The sequence below is a fragment of the Helianthus annuus genome, chromosome 17, assembly GCF_002127325.2.
Source record: "Helianthus annuus cultivar XRQ/B chromosome 17, HanXRQr2.0-SUNRISE, whole genome shotgun sequence".
In the NCBI taxonomy this organism is placed as follows: domain Eukaryota; kingdom Viridiplantae; phylum Streptophyta; class Magnoliopsida; order Asterales; family Asteraceae; genus Helianthus; species Helianthus annuus.
Genome location: NC_035449.2, coordinates 67,700,926 through 67,722,897, shown reverse-complemented (window position 1 = coordinate 67,722,897; position 21,972 = coordinate 67,700,926). Strand labels below are relative to the sequence as shown.

Here is a 21,972-nt window from a genome sequence, read left to right as displayed (position 1 = left end):
CTGATCCTAAGAAAGGGCGTGGGTTCAAGCCCTAAATGGTTTGGTGCAGCTGTGATTTTTATTAAGAAACGGCGCGGGTTCAAACCTTTTTTCACACAAAAAAAAAACATTTTGGGCCTTTTTTTTTAAATTAGTTGCCGGAAAAACCATCTCCTTCGAAGATGGTGGTCGGATCTAGAAGAAAGACGGAGATAGTGATAAAAAAGCGATGATATTTTTTGCTTGATTTTTAAACCTAACCTGCCAGATTATCTGACACCCTCGTATTCTACCATCGAAGAACCGCTGGACATCGTAGGCACGGCATCTGACTGCTCTTAATGGCCGCCGTCGCCGCTGGGAATTTTGGTCCGCCACCACACACTCTCGTATCTCAGTTTCTCACTTAATCTCTAATTCTGGTCGTCGCTCAGAATTCTCTCCGGCCACCACACCAGAACCCAGCTGCTATGCTTTCTAGTTCAGTAATCTGAGCTAGATGGTGGTATGTGCATCTGAGAGCAAGATGATGATAGCCACTTATGGTGCAAAAAATCATGGCCTGCAATTTAAATTGTTCTTTCTTGTAAGCATCACACATATCTACACCTGAACTCCATAGAGTTTTTAAGTCTTCAATTAAAGGAGACAAATAAACATCAATATCATTACCATGTTGTTTCGGACCCTGAATCAACAAAGACATCATAATGTATTTTCGTTTCATGGCTAACCATGGTGGAAGATTGTAGATGCATAAAAGAACCGGCCACATACTACGGAGGCTACTCATGTTCCCGAAAGGATTGATTCCGTCTGAACTAAGTACAAACCGTATGTTTCTAAACTCTTCTCCAAATTCTGGATACATGTTATCAATGTTTCTCCACTGAGGTGAATCCGCCACATGTCTTAATTTTCCATCATTTACACGCTCATCCGAATGCCAACGTAATAGTTTTGCCTCTTTTTCGTTTGAAAACAGACGTTTCCATCTCGGTGTGATGGGAAAATACCACAACATTTTAGCCGGTGGCCCATTTTTTGTCACATCATCATCAACTTTATCGGTTTCTTTTTTACGTTTATACCTCGATGCATTACATCTAAAACATTTATGTTCATTCTCGAACTCATTTCTATACAACATACAATCATTTGGACATGCATGTATTCTTTCAATTTCTAATCCCATAGGACACATCAACTTTTTTGCTTGGTATGTCGAAAGCGGTAACTCATTACCTTCCGGAAGCATGTCATGCAAAAGCACTAATAAATTTGTGAAACTTTTATCACTCCATCCGTTTTTTTGACTTTAAATGAAACAACTTCAACACAACATTAAGTTTCGAAAATTTTTCACAACCGGGATACAACGGTTTTCCTTCTTCAAAGAGTTGTTGTAATTTTTCTTGATCATCCGCACCAATATTAGTCTCTAAATCATGCAACATTTCATTTAAGTTGTCATTTGGGGTCATTAAAATGATCATTATCGTCATCAGTATTTGAATCATTGTTCTCCCTATTATCATCATCTAGATTGATTGACGTTGTGCTAGCGTTGGTAAGCGATTCCCCATGCATTGACCAACCTGTGTATCTAGGCATAAAACCACGTGTAATCAAATGAAATTGTATGTCTTTGATATCATTAAATCTTTGGAAATTTTTACAAATTGTACAAGGGCAACAAATCAATCCACTTCCACTATTCAACCGATTTGTTTTGGCAACCCTAAGAAAATTTCGAACGCTATCCGTATATATCAAGCTTGTACGTGTGGTATGGTACATCCAGTAAGTATGATCCATCTGCAAATTAAAATAAACAAATAAATCATATAATTGCATATACACACACACATATATGGTGTAAACCAGCGTTCTAATTCGGTGGATCCTAACCCACTTTTTGAATATTCTATCTCATATGTATATATTTTAACGTGTTGACTGTTTAAGAAAAAATCGACAGCATTTCGCCTTAACTCCCCAAGTATGCGTATAACCCACAAACTCGAAGGACCTAAGGCGAAATGCTACCGATTTTTTCTTAAACAGCCAACCTGTTAAAATATATACACATCCTAATGAGATAGAATATTCAAAAAGCAGTCCCAAAATGGGGACAATCCAAAATTCATCTCTATTAGATAAATTTCGGACGGGTATACTCTAAAGGTTATCTAGATGTATATGCATACAATCAATATATAAAACAATAGATTGAATATGAATAGAATTTCCGTACCTTTAAATTGGTGATAGAATGAAGAGTTGAAGAAACTATAATTCTTCAATTTTTAACTACAAATCTACAATTAACAGCATATAATCAATTAATACATGAATGAAATTAACTAAAAGTAAAAATATATTAACAATTAATGAAACAAAATGAAATTTTCCTACCTTGAATGAATTTATAGCTGAAAATTTGAGAAAGATTGATAATTTGGTGTCTGGTGATAGAACGAAGAATTGAAGAAGCTACAATTCTTCAAATCTTTACTGCAATTAACAACATATAATATATTAACACATGAATAAAATTAGCTAAAAGTCAAAATATATCAACAATACATGAAAAATTAATTCCTACCTTTTATGGGTTGTTGAATAGATTTAAAATTGATTGAATATGAACTGGCGAGATATGTGGGTTTAAGAATTCTTATCACATTCTGGTACTTTCAATTTCTATTTAGCATGGAAGATACTAAGAACAAGCTTATATAACACCAGATCAATTTATAAAGTAGGCAGTTTTTTCTGTCAAATGAAGTTGTCAAAGTATGATAGTTTTGGATTTGTAGCAGCTGAAATATACGACGAAGCCATGAATATTTCTTCGTTCAATCTGATCTGATATGAGAAAACTTAGAGGTATTTATAGACTTCTAACCTAGATACGCTACAGTTTGGGAGTATTATATAATTTAGCAGATTACAGGTAAGTACTCTAATATTCAATACATTTTAATACGATTTTATTCTTTTAAAACCGATAACCAAAAAAAAACTCCATATCAAATTAAACACACCACATTCCACAACACAGATAATATTAATGTTTGTAAAAATCATACTTTAGTAGACTAGCAGCAATATGAGGCTTCTTGAATTTGTCATTCAAACTTAAATATATTACAAAAGCAATGCTTTTTACTAATATTCTTATTAATTTACAGTAAGACTTGAATATATGACAAAAAGAATGCTTTTGGTTTTGCTTTTTGGGCTATTCCATATTTCTAGGTATCCCAATTTACATGAATACATAATCATGTGACTAAAACTAAAAAATTTAGAAAAGAAAAAAATAAGTTTTTTTATGAAGGTGGCCAGGTGGGGCCTTATATGCTCGAAGAAAAACAAGATTCTTACCACAAGACTTAATTGTATTTTTTATATAATATAATTTCAAACTATAGTTTTTTAAATGGGCCCTGAAAATTTGGAGGCCCAAAGGCCTAGCTTGTTTTTACTTGCATTTGGGCCAGCCCTGAACTGATCCAGCACTTTCTGCACATGATTCGCTACCTCGATAGATGATTTTCCGCCACCCTTAACTGTCATTTCCTCGGGCAAACGCTCAAGGAACGTGATCTCGTATGTTGGACTCGGGTTCATGAAGTAGAAATATGGGTCCCAGAACTTAAACAGAAGCAGATTATGATTATCGGGTCATAGCCATTGCACTTGGACGCAAACAGAAGCAGATTAGAATCCTAATAGTAGCAATACCCATAAAGCTTCACAACGTTTCGATGTCTGATCTTTCCTAACGTCAGGATTTCCGCTTGAAAACTGTTTTCAATGGTGTTGCCTTCTCGATTCGACGCAAACTTTTTAACAGCAATCGTCTGTCCCGACCGCATCACCGCCTTGTAGACCGTCCCTGCAACCCCTCTTCCAATGACAACTGTCGTGAAAGTTTCTCGTGGCGTCTTGCAATGGAGAATCTCGGGTGGTATTCTCCCAGTGATCAAATTCGAAGAAACGTTAAATGTTACCAAATGTGTGAGTCTCTTGACCCGATAATCATAGCCATTGTACTTAGACGCAAACTGTTTTGTGTTACTTACAGTGTTAGCAAACTCTCGAGATTCATGTCACCAATTCCCGCAAGGGCCCTCACTCATGACCGTGAAGCGGGATGCTGCCCGTATCAAAGAGTTACTCCAGAAAGGGGACCTAGTGGTCTGCCCGGAAGGCACCACTTGTCGTGAACCTTTCTTACTACAGTTCAGTGCCTTGTTTGCTGAGTTAAGTGACAGGATTGTCCCAATGGCTATGAACCTTAAACAGAACATGTTCCACGGTACAACGGTTCGCGGTGTTAAGTTCTGGGACCTGTATTTCTACTTCATGAACCCGAGTCCAACATATGAGATCACGTTCCTTGAGCGTTTGCCCGAGGAAATGACAGTTAAGGGTGGCGGGGGAAAATCATCTATCGAGGTAGCGAATCATGTGCAGAAAGTGTTGGGTGGTGTTCTTGGAAAATATTTTAAAATTTTTTATATGTAAATTATATCAAAATGCCATATAAAAAATATGGTATTTCTGCACATATAAAAACTAAATTTTATACATAGCGATAGCGATACACTTGATAAATATTTTAAATTTTTTTATATGTATATTATATCAAAATACCATGGTATATATGGTATTTTACATGTATATTTAACAAAAACCTAAAATCCAGCTACTTTATAGCTATATTTAATTGCTATTTATATTAAAAAAAAAAGAATAAATAAATTGTTAATAGCTATCTATTGCTACAACTCTAATAGCGAGCCTAGACCTATACGCTACGTAGCGCACTATAGCGATCGATACACTCGCTATTGACACCTATGGATTCAAGAAACCTAGTAAGCAAACTTAATACTTCACTGGGGGTGCAAAAACGGATGGTCCCTAGGGGTGTTATCGGGTCAGGTAAGGTTTCAAACTCACGATCCTTAAATTTATGTTTTAAAGTATAATCCTTTTTAATATGATTGCTGGAGGTGGAGGTGAAATGGATGCCTGTGGGTCACTAAGCAAACCTAACATTTCACTAGAGGTGTTTAACTATGGATGGTCCCTGGCGGTGTTAACGGGTCGGGTAGGGTTTCAAACTAAAGATCCTTAAATTTATGTTCTTAAAGCATAATCTTCTTCAACACATGCATGCGTCATACCAAAGCATCAAATAAAAACTCACCTTTACGCTGGACGACCGAAATTCTATCATCCTAACACTCTAAACATAGTATTGACAACTTCAAGTCGCGATAGTTGAATTCGACACGAATCTAAACATTCCAAATTATCACTCATATATCAATTAGATTTAACTCTTATAGGAGGTGTTGTAATACTCAAAATTCATATAAAAAGGTGGTAGAGATATTACCTAAGCATAAAGAAAGGGGTCAGCAACAAAATTACTGGAGAACTAACTGAAGCACAAGACAAAATTGGGTTTGCTACAGGCCATGCTGCACTTTTATTGTCCCATATATTCAACTGCAACAAAACCAATAATTTAAAAATTAATTATAGGATTCACGTATAAAAAACCAAGAACAGTATCAATCACTTCATGCAACAAAACCCCACAAAAAAATCTAAACGTTTCAAAATTAATGAAAAGATTCGGATATAAAAATCCAAGAACAGTGACACCCACTTCTTATATCACAAAATCCAGAAAAAAGAACCCAATTTCTTTGACTAATGTGCTTATCAACTAAGAAAAATCATGTTATACCTTTTCGAACATCACAAATAAATCAATATTTTTTTAAATTAATTGTAGGATTCAAATCTAAAAATCAAAGAAAAGAGACCCACTTTATATATCACAAAAAATTGAAAATCCTGCAAAAAGAACCCAATTTCTATGATTAATTTAATTCCCAACTAACAAAAATAATGTTCACCTTCTTCAAACATCAAAACCCCACAAAAAAAAAAAAAAAAAAAAAAAAAAAAAAATCTCAATATTAATTATAACATTTCACTAGAGGTTTAACTATGGATGGTCCCTAGCGGTGTTAACGGGTCGAGTAGGGTTTCAAATTAAAGATCCTTAAATCTATGTTCTTAAAACATACGCTTCTTTAACACATGCATGCGTCATACCAAAGCATCAAATAAAAACTCACCTTTATGCTGACGACAGAAATTCTCCGAGGTGTGCCGGGAAGAATGGAAAATCACCGTTGTAATCCAAAAGCAGCGCCTTTGGAAGACGCTTCGGAAGAGCAGAGCTCTGATCTAGTCTAATTTGGGAAGAGGAGGATCTTAGCGAAGATTATTGTTGTTGCGTTCGTGGCAGAGATTGAGAAGACAAGACCCTTCATCTCAAAACGTATATAACCGTCCCAGAAGAATGCGGCCCACACCCCCAAATACCTAACCGTCCCAAAATAATGGGCCGCCCCAAATGATTTCTTTTAATAACCCGGTTTGTTTTAGACTGGTCCAAATAAACTTTATTGACCCACTTTTTATACAATGAAATTTTGTAGGGGTTTTTTGACACGGTGTTTTTGTAAATCGCTCCAAAAGGTTATTTGAACCGTCCCATAAACCCACTTTTGTACTAGTGTATCCCAACGAGTAACGACGTGTTGTCATAAAGGTCGAAAACTAAAGCTCCGTAGTATCTGACATTTTTGTAGTGCATCGCACAAGACCTTAGTTTAGTTACCACTCGCTCGGAAAAATTACTGCTCTAAAGATACTTGTTCGATTTTTGGCTGGCTTTGTAAATGAGCCAAGTACGAGCAAAGTTCGCTCGGTTCAACTCGTGAACATCTCTAATTATTAGATTATTTTAGGTCTCCATGGACATGCAGGAGAGAAATGCTATCCCCATTTGTACCAAGACATAATTGTTTATAAGTAGCATGTTAATTTTTTATAATTTAGTTAAGCGGAAAATTATAACGGATGGTCAGGGAGAGGATTAAATAGGGAGTTTGGTTTGAGTAGAAAGTGTAGTAGTAATAATAAGAGGATAAGTGCCAAATAACAAAAAAACATAAGGATAAGCATTTTAGTTAATCTCATCTCTTTTGTACATATTCAGAACTCATCAACTTCACCCCTTTCTTTCATATTGCGATTTTCTTTATCAATCAATGATTCAAATACTCAATCGAGTCAATCAAAATATCTAATAGTTTTGATACTTATTTTTTATTAGACCATCCGTAGTGGGCTATATTTGGGCGTTTTCTCCCCCCAATCACGACCGGCACCCGCCCCCGTGGGCGTTATTCAGCGTTTTTTGTCAAAAAAATTCCCTTGGCGTGTTTTAAATCACGCTCTCAACATTTGTGTTTGGCCAATAACATTTAATATTCCCTTTTTTTTAATCCAATAGGTTTTTTTGTTGGTTTTTTATTTTTATTTAATTCTTTACACTCTTTAACATAATGCTCACATCCCCACTACAACCATTTTAGAAAAATGCCCAATAATGCCCCTTGCTAACTATACTGTCACATTGCGGAAAACGCCCTAGGGTAAATGTTAAATGTTCACCCAAACCACTACACATGTTCTTATGATAGTTTTAAATGTTAAAAGAAAATAATTTAGATCTCTCGTGACGGAGGCGGTTAATGTGAACCAATAATTAGATTTTGCCTTTTTGATGCATCCTATAGTTGGTTTATGCATCCGACTTATACGCGTTCATTAGTTTATTCATATTTTAATATTCTTTAAATGAGTATCTACATTCTTGGAACAGTTGATTATTATGGGCTAGCCATGTGAGTCTCCATCATCCTAGACAGACTGTAAACAAGCTATAAATACATGCATCCTTCAATCACTCTAGTTCAAGTCTACCTTTCTTTCCCATCTTATTCTTCTAAACATATGGGTCTCATGCGGGTGCCTTCTTCACTGATTTCAAATATAAAAAGCTATAGAAGATTAAACTCTGTTCGCACTAGCAAATATAAAAGGGATGTGCCGAAAGGTCATCTCGCAGTGTATATTGGTGAAAACCATAAGAGGCGGTTCGTCATCCCAATATCGTTATTGGAACATCCATTATTTCAAGACATGTTACGTAAGTCGGAGGAAGAATTTGGGTTTGATCATCCTATGGGAGGCTTAACAATTTCATGCCAAGAGGATGTGTTTTTCCAGCTCACAACTATATTACATTCTTTATGATAACATTCTTGATGAATAGTGAGGCTAGATTGTTCAGAATTATTGATTTTTTTTCTTCATGTCCTTGTACCATATACAATGATTCTTTCAAAACATATAAATAAATGAAAATTAGTGAAAAAAAGCTTCCAGTTACTATTATACATCTATCAAAGAGCATGAAGTTCCAAAAATCAACTCACATTGTTTTTAATAGATTAGGGTTTTCTATTCAGAAAGGGATGGCGGCGCAGTTTGTTGCTCGTCTACCTGCTATCCTTATGTAATTTGCTCTGATGATTGGAATGAAATAAAAATGCTTATAGTAAAAAAAAAATTGTGAGAAAACATGAAAAAAATTGAAATATGTTTCTTAATCTCTTACCAACACAAAATTTTGAGGTATTTAAGTGTAAAAGGTTGCTCAATAAAAAAAATTAGAGTAAACTGTTAAAATGACCCCTGAGATTTGTCATATATATTCAGGAGCTCACATGTCTTTCAAAAAAAAAAAACATTATTCAGGAGGTCACATGGAAGGAGTTTTGAGTTGTAGCGTATCTAAATCCAAGATATATTGCCAGACACTATATTTGAGGAGCATTCATTACGTTAGTTATTTTAAGATTTGACTGGGATTTCATGAGGCTCCATGAAATATGATCTTGATCTTTTCCTTTTATTAATCAAGGCATTTGAAAGCGTACAAGTGAAATAATTTACATTTTTTAATAGCTAAAATCACCACCTTTCCTTTGCAGAATTTAAACTCATAATCCATTGGTTGGGATATAAACCACTTTACTAGTAACCTATCCCCTTAGAACAGACGGGGTGATCCGTACTCGTTAAAAAATAACGCACACCGCTGTCGCCTAACGTATCACGCGTTGAATTTGTAACACGTTCTTTGTATAACGCGTTGAAAACAAGTTTGATGAAAGTTTGAATTAAAGCAAGTTTGTCGTTTTATGCAATGGAATTAATATCAAGTTTGAAGAAAAGTGCAAATTAGGTCCCTCATCTTTTGTTAGCTATTTTTAAATAGTTTTCCTTTAATTGCAATTCAGGTCCCTCATCTTTATATAAATTTTAATTGCCCATCTCGACGAGCCGTTTAAGTCGGTTGTAATTCAACAAAAGCGCGAGATTTGCGAAAGGTGGGGCTGGGAGATGCCACCCGTTTAAGTCGGTTGCAATATCCCCGAATTGGGTGCCGGATCCTCCTACACAAGTTCAAGTACCACAAAATATCCAACAAGAATTGTGTGATAAAGAAACTCACTTTCGATTGAGATACGATTTAATCGAACTAGTAGGTTCTTTAGGTTTGGAGTTTCATGAGTCGGACGAGGAGTAGAGTTTTTTTAGTATTTTTTTTTAAATTGTAGCCTAAAATATTTCTAGTATGTTAAATTGAACTAGTATGTTTTAATTTTAATGAAATTTGTAATTTTAGTGTTTTATTGTTAATTTCTAATTTTAAAATGAAAATTAAAAAAATTTGGGAGTGATAGAATTCCATCACTAGTGATACCATCCCCCCTACATTTCTATCACTAGTGATACAATATTGGGTGATGACATGGCATGATTTGATTGGATAGTGGGAGTGATAGATTTCGATCACTAGTGACCACCCCTCCTCCCCTTACGGACAAAATGTTTTACTGTTTTTTTTTAATTGCTAAGGGCACCTTACTTTACTTGTACTTTTAAACTACACCGATAAATACTAAATTACACCTTAAATCAGAATTTAAATAATTTAAATCCTGGTATTTTTTCCAAGAGACAAAAGGCTCTACCAGTTAGCTATTGCTAGAATGGCAAAAATAAAAAAAGTAAAAATTATTACTCGTAATATAAAACCATTAATGTATATATATTTTTTTTGAACGGCGATTGACTCCAACAGTCGAGAGGATCACACCCACATTGCATGGGTCCCTAGTCCCCCTCGGGCGAGGCATCCGAGGTTGACCATAGGCGCTCCACGAGAAAATTTCCAGCCGACAGCCACTTGACTGCCGTTGCAGCCTCCGCACTCAAGAGCCGGAGTAACCGCACTGTAATAGAAAACTCGTGTGTGGCTCAAGACTCGAACCCGGGCTATTACGCACTCAAGGCTCTTATCCATCATTGCCATGACCCCTCAACCAAGGTTGGGGTCATTTACCCCCAAATGCAACAGGTGGGGATCGAACCCGGATCTCCAAGGAAACCCAAAGTTCTTTCCACCACTTCACTACAAGTGGGGTGGGCGATACCATTAATGTATATATATTATGTTTGTATTTCAATTGTAGGTAAATGATTTAATGCCATATCTGGAGGTTTCATGCAATTCTGTGTCTGACTTGTCAAGTAATTGTTTTTACTTCTTTTTGTGACCCTGAATAGTAGTATCTACTCACAACATTTTTTATGTTCGTTTAGCTTCTAAATCTTGAATGGATTTCTATGATGAAAATAAAAGAACAAGAAAAATGATTCTATGTCTTGCTCAATGAAAAGAACTATGTATTCCTTCAACAACTAACGATATCATAAACACCTACATAATTGTTCAAAATGACTAACCCCCTTATAACAAAAAAAGGGTGTTGGCAGGGGATTATTACATGGTTTAGACTTTAGAGGCTTTCTCTAATGGTGTTAAAAACTAGCATCATTTTACCAAAACCAACATAATCAACCTACAACAATTCGGATCATGAAACATGCAATCTGGAAATTAGATCAGTGAAGATGTCTTCTTGGCAATGAATTGTTAGACCTCCCATACGATGGTCAAACCCGAACTCCTCTTCGGACCGCCGAAGCAAATCTTTAAATAGAGGATGTTCAAGAAATGATAACGTTAACGGAACCACAAATCGAGTTTTTTGAATTTCTCCAACATAGACAGCCAAATAACCTTTCGGAACATCCAACTTGTTTTGGTTGCATAATCTATTGAAGTCTATGGGGTTCCACTCTAAAACCAATTGGTGATAGAGGGAGTAACCCAAGATCTTATTAATACAACCGGAAGGTCTTAATCTTTCGATGTGGGATAGGGCTCCTCCAATACCCTCCCGCACGTGTAACCCGGTCTATCAAGAGGTGTACACGTGGCCTTAACCGGAGCTGACATAGAGCCGTGGCTCTGATACCATATTGAAGTCTATGGGGTTCCACTCTAAAACCAATTGGTGATAGAGGGAGTAACCCAAGATCTTATTAATACAACCGGAAGGTCTTAATCTTTCGATGTGGGATAGGGCTCCTCCAATATAATCCTTGCAATTTGCTGAAGCTTTTCGTTTTGCTACTCAAAGAGGGAAACCGAATGACGCCCATTTCTTGCCCTAAAATAACCGAAGGAAATATATATTCTTATGATAAGTTTAGAAGTAGTGTTGTAATAATAGCATGCTGGTATTTGTAGTGTTTTAATTTGGGCCTTTTGGCATGGGATTCCAAATTAAAAGCTAAACAAATATGTAAAATATTGTTTTATGAACGGTAAATTTGAATCATTTACGAACCACCTGATCATATCCGTTGAGCGAAGCAACCTGATTATATCCATCTTCACTAGACTATAATGTCTATACACTAATCCAAAAGAAAATCCAATAAATATGAGAAAACCCATTGTAGAATCTAATAGTTTCTAAGGGTGGGGATCAAATAGGAAGATTATTTTGGCTACGAAGGATAGGAAGCAATAGGATTATGACTTGTGGCAAAATTTAAAATAAAGAGAAAGGGTATTTTAGTCAATCTTATCCTTTTCTTATTCCTTCTTCTTCCTAGTAACATCAAAACCCACCATCTTGAACCATTTCTTCACTTTCTATCTCAATAACCACTATATTATAATGCGATTTTCGTCACCAATCAATGATTCAAACACTCGATCAACGTGTTCTTCAGCTTTTTTTTGAAGAAAACCCAGTTTAATTTCATAAAAAAACTCGTTTTTTCCGGTGATTTTGAAGATAATCACTCGATCCGTTCGATTCGATCTCTGATAAGTGTTTCAATCATTCAAATTTCGTCAATCGTCGAAGAAACCGACTTCGATCCATGTAAGAAATTCTTTAATTTCATTTTTCTTATCTGGGTTTTTGATTTAGTGATTGCGTTTTACGATCTTGGCGGGGGTCCAGGGGCAGCGCCCCTGGTAGCAGGGTCCCAACCTAGCAGTGTCCAAGGGAAATTTTTTTCGATTAAATTGCTTTATTAAAAATGCATCAGAAAATTTAATTTTCTGTAAATTGGCTCTGGAAAACTGCATTCGTAAACTGCATTGGTTCAGACAATTCACAGAACAGACAAAACTATTGTCCAGGTTCAATGCGTTTTAGAGAGAACACTTTCTTTGGTGTTTTTGGTGCATTGCGTTTTAGAAAAACACATTTTTAAAGTGTTTTTAGTTATTGCGATTTAGGTAAAAACACATTTTTAGCTGTTTTCAGTCCATTGCGTTTTACAGAGAACACTTTCTTTTGTTTTTTTAGGCAATTGCGTTTTAGAATGAGACATTTTTTAGTGTTTTCTGGCCATTGCGTTTTATAAATAAGACATTTATTTATGTTTTTGGTGCATTGCGTTTTAGGTAAAACACTTTTTATGTGTTTTCAGTACATTGCGTTAGAGGAAACAGACATTTTAAGTGTTTTGTGGCCATTGCGTTTTAGAAATAAGACATTTGTTTGTGTTTTTTGTGCATTGCCTCTTAGGTAAAACTCATTTTTATGTGTTTTCAATCCATTGCGTTTTAGAAAGTATACTTTCTTTTGTGTTTTTAGGCTATTGTGTTTTAGAAATAAGACATTTCTTTGTGTTTTCTGGCCATTGCGTTTTACAAATAAGACATTTCTTTGTGTTTTTGGTGCATTGCGTTTTAGAAAAATGTCATTTTTAGGGTTTTTTTTCCATTGCGTTTTACGCAACTGGGTTTTCAATTTTTTTTTTTCGAAAATATAGCAATAGTATACTCGTTTTAAAGATAAAAAAACGCTCGTTTTTTTGGTGCAATTTTTATAAAAAAATAATGTCGTATGAAAGAGTTATTAACGTTTAAAAAACGGCGGGGGGGGGGGGAATTGGAGGAGAGAGAAACTATTGTCTTGAATTGACTAGAATGCCTCTAAACAAACCCACGCGCCTCTTTTTTTTTTTTTTTTCAATTTCCCTCATTTAATCTCAGCCATTGATTAACTAAATGGATGGTCAAGATTACTTTTTAGCGTTCTTAGCCAAATAAATTTCCTATTATATCCTAACCCTAGTTTCTATACCTCACTAAAATATAATGCCATGGATAAAACAATTATATGATAACCTATTTTATGTATGTACCAGTGATAACCTAACATGGCTCGTTGCTGATATTTATATATTTTTTTAACGGCAAATTTGGATCACTGACGGACCACTAGAGTATTATCATGCCACCAGCGGAACCACCCGATCATATCCATCTTCACTAGGCATAATGCCTATACACCAATTCAGGAGGAAACCCAATAAATATGGGAAAAACCCCCTTGTGGGAATCGAACTCAAAACCTATTGACTGCAAAGTCTTATCCTACCACCAATGTGCCACTAGACTATAAAGTCATGGACTGCTGATATTTATATTGACTCTATTTATCAAATTATTGTGTATGGTGCACGTCATAAATACTTTTGATTAGTTTGACTTGGCTATTTCTTAATTTGATACTTAAAGTTGATTAAGAATTATCTATTTATTATTTGGTTAGTAAAGAAAATATTGAGTGACACATTTCCCCTATATTAATTTGTAAAACAGTTGTGTCAGTTAATTTTACTATTCAATTTTATATAAATTTGTATGTTATAGTACTTTCACTCATTGCATAACCTATACTTATTTATCTAAATTTTCTTTTATATATTCATTGCACAACCTCGTTTTAGGTGAGTTTTGTTAATGCTTTGACTTAAATTTCTTTACTATCATAATGTTCATTTTGGTCTAAATTTGACGAGTTAATATCTTGCAACGCACGTGTCTGGTTCAACGTTTTTACGTCTATTTTTTGTTTGGTTTCACAGTCCCGCACAACGCGCGGGTACTGAAAACTAGTTGTTATCATAAATAGTAATTTTCGTAACATATTCTCATATATTGTGTGATACGTTAATTTTTGCTTTACCAAAAAAAAAAAAGCACCAAGTGATGTGATGAATAGATACTTAAGCACATGTGAGATGCTATTGTATTGCCCAGTAGATTATAGACTCCGTGTAATACACGGATTTAAAGATAGAATTATGTACTTTTATAATAAGGTATACACAAATTTATATAACTAAATTGAAAATCGGATAAATGCACCGCACTAGAGTGTCTTGCAATAAATATTAAACTTGTCTACATGTTATATATATAGCACACACATATATATTACATAAGCTCATACGTAGTACATACATACCTACCTACTACACTTTACATTTGAAAATCCTGCTACGTGAGCTTCTGAATGCTAATTGCTGGAGTTTCTAGGATTCCATAATCATTAATTTTCAAAGTATTCATTATTCAAAATTAAAAAACGTAGATAGATAGACAGTCATTACCATTCTGTCACCAATAAAGAAAGATTCCATAGTTTATTGTGATTAACCTAAATATTCTCATGTATCCGATTTATACGCGTTCGTAACTTAATTTCTATTTTAATATTCTTGAAAAGATGTTGGGCAAGCCTGTGACAGTGTGAGGCTTTATCATCCTAACATTAGTTGCTTAGCTAGTTATAGATTCTCATGAAAGCCAACTATTAGAAAAATACGTAGAAGACTTTTATCTCGTGACGGAGAATAGTATATTGTGTGAACGAGAATAGCAAATCAACGCACGTCAAACAATTAATTATTTGTTTATGCACAAGGCTTATCTAAACATTCTATTTTCCATTAACTATTCTCAAGTCTGCAAAGTCATGTGAGGCTCCGTCATGGAAAACAAGTTGATAAATCATTTTTACAGTTATTAGATATTATATTATATTATATTATATTATATTGTAACTCATTCATTATCATTCGACCAGTTAATGCAATATTTAAAAAATCGTTAACAAGTATTTCTTCGCTACCATAGAGGCAGTGCTCTAATGCATGTACCCCGGTGACTTTCTATAGGGAAGGTTGCTGATTGAAGTTTTGTTCGTGACAAAATGTCATGTGAGAGTCATGTATTTTACCACAGAGGGCCTTCAGGCGGTGGGTTTCCTTTAGAGTTGGTGACGGGCCGGTCATCAGTGTTGTCTGCAATCACGGGCATGGGTGGCCTTGTTTCAATGGATGTACCCGGTTGGCTGGACTTTGTTAGATGTCAAGGAAAAAAAAAGCATTCCATCGCTCAAGTTTCGGGTTACATAAGCTAGGGTTGTTACCCTCCCGCGTGTTGCACAGGGAATTCTGCCACGATCCCAACTAGATTTGACTGAACCATACAGAACAACTTGCAAAGTGCATTCGAAAGGGAGTTGATATGGCAACTAGATTCTGCCAACTTTGTTTTTTTGCTTTTAGGTGAATTATACATGTTAGTGTGTTATACATATAATTATCTATAAAAAACTTTCGTCATCACAATTTTAAAAAACCCGTCAACCGGACGGGTAACGTACTAGTTCTAGTTGGGTGTTATTATTTGTTTAAGAAAGGTAGCTTGGTAAATCAAGCAATATTTAGTACAAATGAGGGCGTAAGAGTCTTCTAATTTTTGCGGGTTTGATTAATATCAAAACAAAAGAGTCTTCAGAGTGTTTCTCATAAAATCGTGTGTGTTTGGGATCCAACTACTCCAACAATTGGTATTGCCTGTTGAATCACCACCAAAGAAGACAAAGTTGCCAGCGGTTCAGTTTTGCGGTTCGTAAGAGATTGTTAATGTGATAGTCATGAGATATCATTGTAAACAGAAGTCTACTACTGGCTGATTTACACTACGGCTAAAGATTAACCACCACGATAAACATAAGTGTACTACTAGCCGATTTACATGACTCCTAAAGATTAAATAACCGACAACTTTTGTTCAAAATAATTAAACAAAATAATTTGCGTTGAAGACGTTCAATAACATGTATTTTTCGTTTATTTCTTTGCAAACCTGTTTCACCATCTACTCACCTATACATACTAAGGCTCTAACTATTTGCACACCTTGTCAGACTATCTACACACTTAGGGTTTACATACGCTGCGTAGAGACCTATACGCAGCGTATAGGGTTACCTCTATACGCTGCGTATAGGTCTCTACGCAACGTATGTAAAGGGCAGGTACACGACTAGACAGTCAAACCTAGTACCATGTCAAATCAGTTTGACATACGCTGCGTATAGATCTATACGCAGCGTATGTCAGACTGATTTGACACTGATAAGATGTTGTCTAGGCACGTGAATAAAGCAATACGGAGATTAGAGAGCTATACGCTGCATATTTCAGTAAATTTAAAAGTCTATTTATCCATGCATCTCTGCTTCCCTTCGACTTCATCTTTCATTCTTTTCATCTTCTTCTTCAGTAACAATTTATACCCAAACCAAAATCATTTCTTCTGTTTTTTGTTCAATATTGTTAAAATGTCATCATTTTGGAGCTAGAATTTTTTCGGTAATCGCTATTCTAACGACACATGGGGAGCAAATGATGCCAATGAGGAGGAGGAGGTTGTGTCTGGAGTCCCTGTTGATCAAAAAACACAGTTGCCAGACTTGAACCCCACTCCACCTGTTGATGAACCAAATTACCCGGCGCATCAAGTGTATCCGGATTACGGATACGGGTATGAATCTACGTACGTGCAACAAAGTGGATACAGTGCTGAGAATGCACCTGTTGATGAACCATATTACCCGACGCAGCAATCGTATCCAGGTTACGGATACGGGGGTGAAGGTGGATACGAGGGTTACGGTGGATACGGGGGTGAAGGTGGATACGGGGGTGAAGGTGGATACAATGAATACGATAGATATGGGGGTGAAGGTGGATACGTGGATACGGAGGCTATGCTGGATACGAAGAATACGGTGGATACGGTTATGAGCCCCGTAACACACCAATGTATGATGATTATGAACCATCTACCCCAGACAATCTGTTTCAAATAAAGGAAGTATCACATTAATATTTGTATTATTTTTATAATAATTATTATTATTGTAAGAATTATATTGTTATTGTTATTGTTATTGTTATTATTATTATTATTATAATTGTTAGAAATATTTTAATTATAATAATAATAATAATAATTATTATTATTATTATTTTTGTTGTTGTTGTAGTAGTTGTTGTTGTTATTGTTAAAAATATAATAATAATAATAATAATAATAATAATAATAATAATAATAATAATAATAATAATAATTATTATTATTATTAGTATTATTATTATTGTTGTTGTTATTATTATTATTATTATACTTTTTATTATTATTATTATTATTATTATTATTATTATTATTATTATTATTATTATTATTATTATTATTATTATTATTATTATTATTATGATTGTTATTATTGTTAAAAATTATATAACTATTGACAACATTATAATTATTATAATAAAAATAATAATAAACATTATTATTATTATTATTGTTAAAAATATTATTATTATTATTGTTGTTGTTGTTGTTGTTGTGGTGGTGGTGGTGGCGGTGGCGGTGGCGGTGGTTGTGGTTGTGGTTGTGGTTGTTGTTGTTAACGTAACTTTTTTTAGCTTTTCATGTCTCTAACTGATTTGAAGAATTGAGTACAAGAAACGAGAAAGGAGAATGGTTACGTATTATTACCCGCCGATCAAAAAATATTGGCGGTACTACTGGGATGGTATGGCTTGTGTGCGACCGTAGTGGTGAGCACCGTAGTAAAGCAACAGTTAGGAAAGCTGGTAGCAAAAGAATCGGTTGTCCATTTTCATTACTCGCCATCCGGGACATGACGAATGACACGTGGGAGTTAAAAGTGGACAACGCGAACCCTAACCACGAACCTACGACGAGTCTGTTGGGCCACACTTTTGTGCGAAGATTTACAGAGGTCGAATACAAGCTAGTGGAGCAGCTAACTGCTCAAAACATGGAGCCACGTATCATATTTCAAACCCTAAGAAAGCAGTTCCCCGACAGCCTGCATGTTCAGAAAGACGTGCAAAATGCGGTACAAAAAATTAGAGCGACACTGATGGACGGAAAGACTCCTATGCAGGCACTGGAAAGTGTGCTGCATGACAACCGATTCATTTACGACACCCGACAGGAACCCAAAACAGATGTCGTAACAGAGATTTTCTAAGTTCATCCTTATTCAATCACTATGTGGCGTGCGTTCCCGCACGTGATGTTGATCGACGCGACCTACAAAACAAACATCTACAACATGCCATTTGTCTAGGTTGTGGCTTTGACGTCGACCAACAAGTCTTTTTGTATTGCACATGCCGTTATTTGCAAAGAACGAAGGGATAACTACGTGTGGGTGCTTGAACGGATCAAGTCAATGTTGCACGAATGTATGATGCCGCGTGTGATAGTCAAGGATAGAGAGCTTGCCCTAATTAACGTGTGTGCTAAAGTATTCCCAAACGCATCTAGGCTTCTATGCCAGTTTCACATCGAACAAAATATATGTAAACATTGCAAGCAAGGGTTCAATAAAGAAGATTGGGGGAAATATATGTCGTACTGGCGGAGAGTGTGCGAATTTGCTTCAGAGCCCATGTACAAGTACAACTTGGAGAAACTGTATAACCGACTCGTGGTTTCCAACCGAGAAAGTAAGTGTTCCTTCAACAAATGAATCACCCAATCTATTATATTTTACACACGCTTTTACATTTCATTATTTTATTTTTGCATGTGTCTTTAATTACGTCTACGAAAACTGGCTCAAAGACTATAAAGAAATGTTCGTTTATGCGTGGACCGATAAGTGTCGCAACTTTGGTCAGTGCACCACCAACAAAGTTGAGAGCCAACACACAAATTTAAAAAGATACGTTACGCGCGGGAGTTCATTGGAGCGAATAGCAAGATGTGTCATTGATATAGTTAAAACTCAGTATGCTGAAATACAAAAAAGTTTCACCGAGAGCATCGAAAAAACGATGAACCACCACAGACACCCACTGTTGGACAACCTACGTGGAAGGGTTTCCCATACATCACTTGATTTGCTGGCAAAAGAGCTACTGAGGAAGCTGGAGGTGTTGCGGAAACTTAACGCATCATGTGGTTGCCATATGTGGCTTAGCTGTGGATTGTCGTGTGCTTGTAGGCTGGAAAACTACAAACGTACAGGTAAAACATATTAAAACTACAAACCTTTTGTTATTTAGTACGATTTAGCTGTTTCTCACACCGTATTAACTTAACTGTGCAAGGCGTATTATACAACTCGACGATGTAGATGTATTCTGGCGTAAACTTGACTTGCTCCCGTGTAAACTGGTAGATGAGGAAGTCGATGTTGAAGTAGAGCTCAATAATGTGCGGCAACATTTAGAGGCGCAGTCCCCCGTTCAGCAAAAGAGTTTGCTTTCAAAGATAAAAGCGGTCTTCACCCCGAAATCGTCAACCAAGAAACCATCGATCGTCCAACAAAATACTCGCGGTCGGCCTACATCAAAGAAAGTACAAGAAAGGCTAGATGAAGCTGCGAGGTTAGACGAAGCTGCGAGATACAGCTCCTATGGCGAGGACAGCAACGTATATACCGCTTCCCCAAAACATAGGAACGATTTACCCCAACACAGCTCATACATACCGTCAGAGGGCTCTCGTGGAACTGGTTCGGTTGTAAAGTATGAAAAACCTAAAATGCAACGAAACAGTTCAACGAGTTCTAAAAAGAAGGAGACGCGGGATGATCATGGTTTTCCATTAATGAAGGGTGACGAGCACTTGTTAAGCATTATGAGGTTTAAGGATCAAATTCCATCAGAGTTTCACTCTTACATATCGCGTATACAAGATGTGACCCCAGACGGTCATTGTGGGTACAGGTCTGTGGCTGTCGGGTTAGGTTTTGGGGAATACGTATGGCCCCGTATTCGAAGTGATTTACTACTGGAGAATGACCATAACGAGCTGCTATGGAAGCATGTATTCGAAAGATATGACGAAGGAGACTTTAAACGAATACGTAGCAGCATCGAATGGCATTCAGTAAAAGGGTGCGATTGAAGTCACTGGATGAAAATGCCCCACGTAGGGCTTCTCGTAGCGCAAAGGTATAATATTGTCCTCCACGTGCTAAGCATCGAAGGGAGCTCTACCATCTTCCCATTAACGGATGCCCCACTAGATCCATGACCTCAAGCGATAACGCTCGTACATGTTTACGGGGGACACTTCATACATGCTAAGTTGGAAGGAGACTACCCCATGCCTACACTAACCCCATTGTGGTCGACACATCGATCAATAGCTGCAAAACGGTGGGAAGAAATGTATAGACCGCGGTTACAGCACTACTACGAGTTCACCAATCCTAAATCAGACTCAGACAAAGACAGAGAACCGAGTTTAAATCTTATCGATGATTAAGCAGAAACTTGTATTTTTGTAAATTGTAGAAATTTTTTAATTTATAAAGTTTGTATCATTTTTAATTTTTATAATTCATAATATTTGTATTATTTTTAACTTTTCTAAATTATATTTGTATTTATCATTAAATAATATTGTTTTTTCTATAAATAAACAAAGGAAAACACAAAAAAAAATAAAAAAAGTGGAGCTTTATATACGCATCGTAGGGATCCCTACGCATCTTATTAAACCAAAATGACAAAACAACCCCTGTGTTTGGCTTCGTATAGCCTCAGCACAAGGGTAAAAAGGTAAAATGACAAGCCTAATACGCATCGTATAGAGCCATACGATGCGTATGTAAAAGGCGGACAATCCCCCCCCCCCAAATCAAAGTTTCAAAATATAAAAATGTTAAATTACCATTTTGCCCTTGGTTTGGGCTATACGGAGCTGATTACAAGGGTAAAAAGGTCATTGTCTGACCTTTATATACGCTTCGTATGGTTCTCTACAAAGCGTATATAAAGGTCAAAGAATGACCTTTATACCCTCGTATCCATGCTTCGTATAGCATCAACACAAGGGTATAAAGGTCATTCTCTTGACCTTTATATACGCTTCGTAGAGACCCATACGTAGCGTATATAAAGGTCAGACAATGACCATTTTACCCTTGTAATCAGCTCCGTATAGCCCCAACATAAGGGCAAAATGGTAATTTACTCAAGTCAAACTTCTTTTTTGACTTTTGTATACACGCCGTAGGGATCTCTACGCTGCGTATAGGTTCTGATTTAAATCAGAGAAACCCCTACGCAACTCTGTTCTTCCCCAAATCAAAAACACTCACATATACAAAGACATACGAAGGCGACTACGTATAGGCGACCGTATACGACGTGAATTCGAAGTATAAACCAGGTATTTACTCAACCTATTTAACTAATTTTGATTTTTTTAGTATTTTATCGGTAAATGAGGGGTGTATCTTAGGTAAATTAGGGTTTACAGTGAATTAGGGGTGTTTGTTTGATTGTTGTGTGAAGTTGGGAGGGGGGGGGATTGTTCTTGGTTGATTGATGTTAACAGTTTGGAGTTTTGGTTTGAATATATTAGGGTTTGGAGTTATGGTTCTTGTTGTGTCGTTTAAAACTGAAAGGTTGAAGATGCACACTAATTGCTCGATTAAATGCCTCAACTAAATCTATAAGTAT

The 21,972-nt window shown here is 36.0% G+C and overlaps 1 protein-coding gene and 1 long non-coding RNA gene across 2 annotated transcripts; one reads left to right on the top strand and one right to left on the bottom strand.

The window, feature by feature from the left end:
- Positions 1–1,604: 1,604 nt before the first annotated feature.
- On the bottom strand, positions 1,605–6,344 carry LOC110921733. Its single transcript, XR_002582580.2, has 5 exons — positions 6,153–6,344; positions 5,399–5,511; positions 2,398–2,496; positions 2,237–2,300; positions 1,605–1,797 (listed from the first exon to the last, which is right to left on the bottom strand). It is a non-coding gene; the product is annotated as an uncharacterized LOC110921733 (long non-coding RNA).
- A 1,514-nt stretch (positions 6,345–7,858) lies between these two features.
- LOC110921732 (auxin-induced protein 15A) lies at positions 7,859–8,381 on the top strand. Its single transcript, XM_022166082.2, has one exon. It carries the CDS (start codon positions 7,882–7,884, stop codon positions 8,182–8,184), a length of 303 nt encoding a protein of 100 aa, XP_022021774.1. The 5' UTR covers positions 7,859–7,881; the 3' UTR covers positions 8,185–8,381.
- The last annotated feature ends 13,591 nt before the right edge of the window (positions 8,382–21,972 follow it).

Excerpts from the sequence above, each read along its gene's own strand:
- LOC110921732 (XM_022166082.2), top strand. The coding sequence starts at position 7,882 with ATGGGTCTCATGCGGGTGCCTTCTTCACTGATTTCAAATATAAAAAGC.